General features: G+C 42.7%; 2 protein-coding genes and 1 pseudogene across 2 annotated transcripts; 2 read left to right on the top strand and 1 right to left on the bottom strand.

Moving 5' to 3' along the window:
* Positions 1-1,258: 1,258 nt before the first annotated feature.
* LOC111958975 (trypsin-3-like) lies at positions 1,259-3,160 on the bottom strand (annotated as a pseudogene).
* Positions 3,161-3,646: 486 nt separating this feature from the next.
* LOC111958961 (C-type lectin domain family 4 member E-like) lies at positions 3,647-4,405 on the top strand. Its single transcript, XM_023980356.3, has one exon. It carries the CDS (start codon positions 3,647-3,649, stop codon positions 4,403-4,405), a length of 759 nt encoding a protein of 252 aa, XP_023836124.1.
* Positions 4,406-5,505: 1,100 nt separating this feature from the next.
* Positions 5,506-6,936, top strand: LOC111958962 (trypsin-3). Its single transcript, XM_023980357.2, has 5 exons — positions 5,506-5,574; positions 5,739-5,901; positions 6,020-6,273; positions 6,411-6,547; positions 6,701-6,936. The coding sequence occupies exons 1-5, from the start codon at positions 5,535-5,537 to the stop codon at positions 6,848-6,850; spliced, it is 744 nt and encodes a 247-aa protein (XP_023836125.1). The 5' UTR covers positions 5,506-5,534; the 3' UTR covers positions 6,851-6,936.
* The last annotated feature ends 3,007 nt before the right edge of the window (positions 6,937-9,943 follow it).

Consider the following 9,943-nt stretch of genomic DNA (forward strand, 5'->3'; position numbering starts at 1 on the left):
AGCTTAAGACCGGGGGAGAAAGGGAAGTTAATGAGGTCGAAGCATCGGAGGTGGTATGTGTGAAGTTCTCAGAGCCGAGGGTCAGATTAAAGATGAGTCTGTGACTGTAGGAGTGACGTGTTTGTTAAAAGTGGACCCTTGCCTTTTGGGGATCCATTTGTGGTTTCAGGGTGGGTGAAAACAGAGTTTGGTGTTGTGGAATTGGTGAGGGTAACCAGAAGTGGTCTGTGATAATTGTTCTCCACATTAAGTGAATGGATGCAAGAAATGTGAATTGTTTTGCTCTCAAGGAAGGGGTGCCATTGAAAGGAGTGATTACTGGGGTAACAGTGAATGTAAAAGTTGACCAACTGAAGGGGAAGATTCCCAGTATTTGTGATGGTTGTTGTTTGGTGTGACGCAGACAAGGTGGCGGGAGTAGTGAAACATTAGTCATTGTCTGTTCTTTTGAGTTTTGATGCTGTCTTTGCCCGACAAAGTGATGTTAGGATACATTATCCTGTACGAGCTTTTGTGCCGAATACATTACTTTATTACAGGTGTCAAGCTCATGTGTCAGCAGTGTGTAGGAGGAAGGTTCCTAGGTGTGAGAAGTGTGCAGAAGGGCATGAGACAAAGGAATGTGTAGTATTGTGGAAAGTAGTGGTATGTGTTAGTTGTAGTGGTGTCTATGGGGCTGAGGACTAGAAATATCCCGTGTGAGAGGCAGGTTGAGGTTTCCAGGGTTAGAGTAGTGCAGAAGTTGTCATATGCTGAGGCAGTGAAGAAAGTAGAGGAAGATGGGTCAAGGGGAGGGATCCTGAGAGGAGTGGTGTCAGTAGTAGATCTGTACCAGTACAGAGGGATAAACCAACAAGTGATGTTTCAGTAAGATTGGATTTATAGCAATGGTTATTAACTGTACTGCAGGGATTGAACGTAAATCACAGAAAATTGAGGTTGTGGTGGCAACTGCAGAGGTATTTGGGATTGTGAGACTTGACACCAGAGTTACAGGGTGTGTTAAGTGGTGGTGTCCCATCCTTTCAGGTTGTTGGCCTGAGGTAGGACTAAATAGATTTAAATTGTGGAGTATGGTGGTGTTATTTGAGTGTAGTGTTATCTGGTAGGGTATTTTATTTTTTCAAGTAAAGTATAAGGGAGTTGTACTCCAGTCTAGTAAGTGGCGGTAATGCAAAAAAAAATTGGATGCCAACCGCGTTAAACCTCATCGAAGAGGCATTTGCCATTTGAAGTTCACCAATTTAAAGTCAGCAGACAAACGAACAGAAACCTTTATTAATTAACTGTCTTAGCTGAATAGCTACACATTTAGGTTAATTGTATGCATATTGTCAAAATATTCTACTTAATTTAAAATGTTTTCTGCACTTTATTGAACCAGGTAGGCCAGTTGAGAACAAGTTCTCATTTACAACTGCGACCTGACCAAGATAAAGCAAAGCAGTGTGACAAAAACAACAACACAGAGTTACACATGGAATAAACAAACGTACAGTCAATAACACAATAGAAAAATCTATATACAGTGTGTGCAAATGAGGTAAGGCAATACATAGGCCATAGTGGCAGCTGAAAGACTACATTTGTGTAAGTTCCATTAATTAACCTATGAAGAGAAGAGATGAACAAAAGTATGTTTTACTCATGTCTATTGCAAGTTCAAATTTTATTTGAAGTCATATTTCCACTGACAGAAGTTCATTCTCATGTCAGAGTTTCCAGGAAACCGCTTACCAGCGCATTTTAGCATGGAGAGGAAACTGATAGGACAGTGCACAATCAGCATTGAACAGATTTAGCTGTTGTCTGCAACTCTTGCTTTACAAGTTACACATAATAAGCACTAGCCAGATACCTGTTTCATAACTTCCTAAAAGCATATATTGCACTTTAAAATAATGAATAAGTCAAAGACTGGTTATTTTCTCATACCAGTTATCATGGGTTTCTGTCTTAGAGAAMATGTCTCTTCCAGTCTAAATCAATTAGTTGGAAGACATGGTGCTGCTGATCGAGGAATTGTAGGCACCAGGCTTGTTCCTCTGGGCACAGCTGTAACCCCAGGACACAGCACCCTGCAGCTGCCAACCACAGGGCCACCGGAGTCTCCCTGACAGAATGAAGATGGGGCAAGAGAGAGGTGCATCTTTCAATATTGGTTGAAGCTGGTTAATCACAACAGATGAGCGCTTTTAACAAATCAAATGAAAAGGACAACAGTAGTAAGGTGTGCTATGACTTCAACTCTGCTTACCTGGCAAGAGTCCTTGCCTCCCTCCATGAGAACATGTTGGAGGTGATCTGTCCAGGGTAGGTGCTGTTGCAGCTGCTGCTGCTCAGGATGGGGAGATCCAGGCAGAACAGTGGGTTGGGGTAGAAGGCTAGTATATCAAACATTCTCCCTTTGGTTCTGAGTGGTCAGTGATATAACTTGTCATTTGTTTTGATAAACAACAAATACCAAAAGTATTTATGGGCATATTGTTGATGCTACTCACAGCCTCTGCTGGGTAGGTTGCCCCAGCCAGCGGGTGCCAGAGCTGGCACAGCTGCAGGGCATGATCACGGTGCACATGTAGCTGTTCAGGGAGGCGGGCTTTCTCAGCTTGACGTCGTTGTCCAGGTTGCGGCTGTTGTAACTGGGGTGCATGATGAACTGCTCAGTGCCCTCGTTGACGACAATGTTGTGTGGTCACCTAGACACACCTGAATGTGGCTGGGGAGAGAGGGTTAATCAGATGTACAAATACAGTTATGTCGAACATACTGTAGATGGCTTTAGTAAATGTTTTTGAAGAAAGTTTCATCAGTCACGACTTGTAGCAGTGAGCAGCAGACACCACCCATGTGCTGGAGATCAGGGAGCCACCACAGAAGTGGTACCCAGACTGCAGAGATGTTCTTTCTGCACTCATACCTTCCAACAATCTTGTCATCCTCATCGTCAAATGGGGGCAGCGACTGAAATACAGAAAGAATCAGTGTGAAATTGCATGGAAATACAACTCATGCAAACAGAACGGTATACGTGTTCAGTAAATATTCAGAGTATTATCACAGGATGGACACCAATGCGAACTTAAACAATTTCTCTCAACGAGTAAAGCAAGGACTTACATGCAACAGCAAACAGAGCCAGGAGAATACCGTACTTCATGATTGTGTTTTTTAGCTGCAACACAGGACTCAATCATGAAGACAAACTGTTATATACCCACTTCACCGGCCACATTATCTGATCTTCTCAAGGATTTGCACTTCTGTGAACAGTAYGCCTATATCTGACGCTCAGACATTACTCTACCTGGGAAAGAATTATGTCCACCTGAAGTGACACAAGCATCTGCATTTTTCTTATTCTTATTTTCATACACACAACTTAGGTGGCAGCTTAGTTGTATATTTTCTAACACTTGCATGGTGGGTGGTTCCGTTGTCGTTTCCTTTCTCGCGGGTGTGTTTTCCTGTTCCCTATGGTCTTAACACCAGTACAGTGCAGTCACAGAGCAGCACAGAGACACATTAGAATACAGTGTATGTTATAGTTGAATTGGAACGACAGAGGAAAATAACATGATGTCTGAGTGTATCATTGACAGCAAAAAATGCATTAAAAGGAAGGAACAAGACTGTGGTGATTCTGATGAGTGGACTACGGTCATATGTCAGTGCAGAGACCCTGAAAGGACATGATTCTGGTACCAAGACAGAAGACACCACACCAAAGAGTAGACCTGGAGAAAGTAACTACGGCTCTGAGGGCTCGATGGGGAGACGCTCCAGAGTTGCTGCAGCGTGTCTGGGCCTGCTGTGCCTTCTCCTACTGGCTGGGATCATGGTGCTGTTTGTCTACTATAAGGCAGTCACTGTCAGTTTGGAGGAGAGGTTGTTAGTTTATAGAACCAGCAACAACAACCTGACTGAACAAAGAGACGAGCTACAGGTCCAAAACAAAAACCTGGATAAAGAAAAGGCCYATCTAAAGAGAAGGTACAATATGTTGAATCAAACCTGCCTTGAAGAATGGAAGAAGTTTGGTTCCAGTTTGTACTACATCTCTGACAGGACTGAATCCTGGGARGAGAGCAGACAGAACTGTCTAAAGAGAGGAGCAGACCTGGTGATCATAAACAACAGAGCGGAACAGGAATTCATCTGTACATTTAAAAAGTTTTTCTGGATTGGTCTGACTGACAGAGAGACAAAGGGGACTTGGAAATGGGTGGACGGGACACTAATGACCACAGGGTTCTGGTCTACTGGTGAGCCAAATGGTGCCTCTATCGACTCTACTGAGGACTGTGCTGAGGTTAACACCTTCAATGACCAAAAGAAAAACTGGAATGATCTCAGGTGTCGTGAACAGCGGCACTGGATTTGCGAGAAATTACCTGATCAGTAGCACAACCTGGTACATGCCTCAGATAAACGCGTGCAAACACACCTACAGGTCACACACCATCTGCAAGACTGAAACAATTCCCCATGACATCCTAATCTCACTGAGCAAACAGTACCAACTGTTTATGTCCAGACTAAACATCTATTATATTTATTGTGTTTACATTGTACCAAACATTAACTTTGTTATGTTTATTTTTGTCATGTCTGCCATGTTTTTCCTGTAATGATGCCAAGAAAAATTCCTAATGCATAATAGAGCATTACATTATTATATTTCATTTATATAGATTATKGTCACAATCTAAAAATAATTTCCTGTCCCTGAATATTGAAAAAGCCTTTCATGAATGTATATCCAATCAAATACATTCTGAAAATGTACAAATGATGAGTGACATTCTGCTGTATTTGTAACACCATCTATGATACTGTACAACATCTATAGGTATTTCTGAGGTCAATAAACCAATAAAGGAACAAAAACATATAATTAGATTACAACAATTAGATATCATGATCATATGATTAATGTTGTTATACAATCCATGTTGTTATACTGTTTGTTTAATAGCTCTTTTTTAATATCAAAGAAACAGGCTCAGTAACAAACAGCCTATATTGATAAATTAAGCCGAGGAACCCTTAGAGACACTCCTTTCTGACCAATACTCAAACCAGTTGCAAAATGCCAGGCTTACTTCAAATGCAAGGTCAGTCGCTCTGGATAAGAGCGTCTGCTAAATGACTTAAYTGTAAATGTCATGAAACTCCACCTTGTGGCCTCATAGTGAATRTATTTTGGAGAAAGTATGTGACACAAAACCAAGCACTGTGTATGAATACACATTTCTATATTGCTTCAATGAAGAGTCAAAAAAAGGGCAAATGTCTATTCAGTTTAACATTATAGGGATTTACATAGGGATGTAAGGTAATGCCGTTAAGCACACATCCTCAGTTGAGGAGCCTCGTTAGGCATATGTCCGTTCACACGCAAGTTACTGTTTGACAGGTACCAATGGAACTGTATACATGTATGCCCTTGAGACTGACCAATGGCAGAGGACAGAGTGGGTTTATAAGAGGGCTCTGACAGTGGCTCAGTACCGAGGCAAAAACAGACAACCATGAAGGTCATTATTCTTCTCGCTCTGTTCACTGTGGCATGTGAGTACCGGTTTATTCAACAGGAAATAATATGTGGGCCAAAATCTTGACGACGGCATGAAAATAAAAAACTCTGGATTAAGCTATAACTATACACTATTTGAAAAGTTTGGTACATTTGACCTTTTTCTTTACAAAGATTTCTCTTTTACATCCCCACTCAGTCGCTGCCCCCATTGAGGATGAGGATGACAAGATTGTCGGAGGTTATGAGTGCAGAAAGAACTCTGCATCCTACCAGGCATCACTGCAGTCTGGCTACCACTTCTGTGGTGGCTCCCTGATCTCCAGCACATGGGTGGTGTCTGCTGCTCACTGCTACAAGTCGTAAGTGACTGATGAAACTTTCTTCAAATATATTTACCAAAGCCATCTACAGTATGTTCGACATGAAACTGTATTTYTCTGAGTACATCTGATTAACCCTCCCTCACTCTCTCCCCAGCCGCATCCAGGTGCGTCTGGGTGAGCACAACATTGCCGTCAACGAGGGCACTGAGCAGTTCATCGACTCAGTGAAGGTCATCATGCACCCCAGTTACAACAGCCGCAACCTGGACAACGACATCATGCTGATCAAGCTGAGCAAGCCRGCCTCCCTGAACAGCTATGTGAGCACTGTGGCTCTGCCCTCCAGCTGTGCCAGCTCTGGCACRCGCTGTCTYGTCTCTGGCTGGGGCAACCTATCCGGCAGCAGCAGTGAGTAGCATTAACAATATGCCCACAAAGACTTTTGGTATTCATTGTTTCTCAAACTGATGATAAATTATATCACTGACCACTCAGAACCAAAGAGAGAATGATCGAGAGACTAATCCTCTTCTGCCCGTCTCTAGGCAACTACCCCGACACTCTGAGGTGCTTGGATCTCCCCATCCTGAGTAGCAGCAGCTGCAACAGTGCCTATCCTGGACAGATCACCTCCAACATGTTCTGTGCTGGCTTCATGGAGGGAGGCAAGGACTCTTGCCAGGTAAGCTGAGTTGAAGCACTTCCACTGATCCATTAACAGAGTTAATGAAAATACGATTCAGAATTTCCAAAAACCATCCTTCAACCTAGATTGACTGATACCCTGAAACAAATCTGCTCACCTTTAATTTCTGTCTCCCCATCGCTCTATTAGGGAGACTCCGGTGGCCCCGTGGTGTGCAATGGTCAGCTGCAGGGTGTTGTGTCCTGGGGTTACGGCTGTGCCCAGAGGAACAAGCCTGGTGTCTACACCAAGGTCTGCAACTACAAATCCTGGATTAGCAGCACCATGTCCTCCAACTAATTGATCTAGACTGGAGTAGACATCTTCTSTAAGACAGAAATCCATGATAACTGTCATGAGAAAATAAATTATATTTTACTTTTAAACACTGTCTTCTGTTATTTTTTCACTAACTGTTCTAGAGGAATATATACAAAAGTATGTGGACACCCATTCAAATGAGTGGATTCGGCTATTTCAGCCACACCCATTGCTGAGAGCACACAGCCATGCAATCTCCATAGACAAACATTGGCAGTAGAATTGCCTTGAAGAGCTCAGTGACCTTTAAGGTACCACTGTCATAGGATGCCACCTTTCCAACAAGTCAGTTTGTCAAATTTCTTCCCTGCTTCCCCGGTCAACTGTTATTGTGGAAACGTCTAGGAGCAACAACCGCTCAGCCGCGAAGTGGTAGGCCACACAAGCTCTGGACAGCCGAGGGCTGAAGTGCGTAGCGTGTAAAAATTGTGTCTCCTTGGTTGCAACTAGGGCTGTGGCGGTCATGACATTTTGTCAGACGGTAATTCTCAAGCAAATATCTGCTGGTCTCACAGTAATTGACTGTTAATGAACATAAATACATTTAGCATCTCCTGGCTTCCACACATGGCCTACAAGCCACTGATGCAGACTTTTGGAACATCTACATTTTAAAAGGTATAATAAATCCATGTAATATAGCCTACACCATCATAATAAATCCATTATTTATTTTAGACAGTTCTAAAGAAACATGATATGAAGAAAATGTAGTCTATTTCAGAACAACAGAATAGCATTTTTCTTCTTATGTTAGGCCCTGATCTGGCTTTGCCATATGGCTGTGGTCTACACCAGTTCATTTAGCAGACAAGATTTGCTTAGAATTCCGTAGCATTATTTTATAGTATGAAGAATACAATTGGACATAGCTGAATAAAATATATTTTCTCCAAACAATGAGGGAGTGCGCACATTTTTGTGTTGAGCGGTAAACAAAGAAACAGGTACTCCTATATGCTTCATTTAGAGTTATGTAACTTCACTTGGGTTGTGTTTTGATTTTTAATACATTCTTGGCTGAATGATGCAACTACTGATGATTTGAAAAAAAGTCACATGAAAGCCATGAGCTCTGCTTTGACTTTTTGCTTAGGTTGTACCAGTCTGATTCACAATTTGAAGAGCCTTGAATTCACCGGCTGCATCCCCTTTCTATGGCCGTAATGCCCCCTAAACAAATCCATGCTTTTTGCGGCCAGTGACCGTTGTGCCCTTGGGCTGAATACAATAATTACAATTCCCTTCTCCCGGCTGCGTGCCGAAGCACCTCTCACTCACATGGCTCGCAGTCACGTGATTGGGTCTTTCTCACAGGCTACAAGTGAAGACATACAACTGCACACATCCTTATCCAATTCCGAGGCGCATATTGAAGATATTGGAGGAACTGTCTACATTTACTTTTCGTCAGCCAACAAGATGAGTAGGCCTAACAAACGACTATCCGCCGTAGTACAAAAGTTGACCTCTTCTATTCTGTGCGAGAAATAAATATTCCAAACATAGTCTGGGACAGTTGTGGGATGCGACAGATCCCAAATTAATATAACCACTAGCATKAAAAAAAACTSTTTTAAGCAATGAGCCTGACGGAACAGATGATAATTTTTATTATGAAGGTGCATTTTTATTGTGAAAATTACCTGCCACAAACTTGAAACTCATGCTCTGCATATGCCATTTAGGCTCTACACCCGTTGTAAAGTGGATTAATGTGCTTAATTTTAAGCAGTTATTTGGCCACTTTAGTTGTGATACAAACCTTAACATAGCATATAGGCCAGGCTACATTAGGTGTGCAACTATGATTTGAAAAAGTTGCCAAAAAAAAGAAAAAAGCAAGCGCTGTTTGCCTTAAACTGGGCATAATTCACAAGCGATAATATATCACTCATAGGCTGATATTGTCACCAATCACACTATTCTTGATTTAATCTTGTCTTTACATACAGTGCCTTTGGAAAGTATTCAGACCCCTTGACTTTTTCAACATTTTGTTACGTTACAGCCTTATTCTAAAAATGATTAAATGGCTTTTTTCCTCATCCACATAATACTCCATAATGACAAAGCAAAAACAAGTTTTTAGAAATGTTTGCTAATTTATAAAAAATAAACACTGAAATATGACATTTACATAAGTATTCAGACCCTTTACTCAGTACTTTGTTGAAGCACCTTTGGCAGCYATTACAGCATTCRTGGTTATGACGCTACAAGCTTGGCACACCTGTATTTAGGGAGTTTCTCCCACTCTTCTCTGCAGATCCTCTTAAGCGCTGTCAGGGTGGATGGGTAGGGTTGCTGCACAGCTATTTTCAGGTCTCTCCAAAGATGTTCGATCAGGTTCAGGTCTGGGCCACTCAAGGACATTGAGACTTGATCCGAAGCCACTCCTGCGTTGTCTTGCCTGTGTGCTTAGGGTCGTTGTCCTGTTGGAAGGTGAACCTTCGCCCCAGTCTGAGGTCCTGAGCACTCTGGAGCAGGTTTTCATCAAGGATCTGTACATTGCTCTGTTCATCTTTGCCTCGATCCTGATTAGTCTCCCAACCCCTGCCACTGAAAAACATCCCGACAGCATGATGCTGCCACCACCATGCGTCACAGTAGGGATGTGCCAGGTTTCCTCCAGACGTGACACTTGGCATTCAGACCAAATAGTTCAATCTTGGTTTCATCAGACCAGAGAATCGTGTTTCTCATGGTCTGAGTCTTTAGGTGCCTTTTGGCTAACTCAAAGTGGGCTGTCATGTGCATTTTACTGAGGAATGGCTTCCGTCTGGCCCCTCTACCATAAAGGCCTGATTGGTGGAGTGCTGCAGAGATGGCTGTCCTTCTGGAAGATTCTCCCATCTCCACAGAGGGACTCTGGAGTTCTGTCAGAGTGACCATCGGGTTCTTGGTCACCTCCCTGACCAAGGCCCTTCTCCCCCGATTGCTCAGTTTGGCCGGGTGGCCAGCTTTAGGAAGTCTTGGTGGTTCCAAACATCTTCCATTTAAGAATGATAGAGGCCACTGTGTTCTTGGGGACCTTCAATGCTGCAGACATTTTTTGGTACCCTTCCTCCT

The sequence above is a fragment of the Salvelinus sp. IW2-2015 genome, linkage group LG35, assembly GCF_002910315.2.
Source record: "Salvelinus sp. IW2-2015 linkage group LG35, ASM291031v2, whole genome shotgun sequence".
NCBI lineage: Eukaryota > Metazoa > Chordata > Actinopteri > Salmoniformes > Salmonidae > Salvelinus > Salvelinus sp. IW2-2015.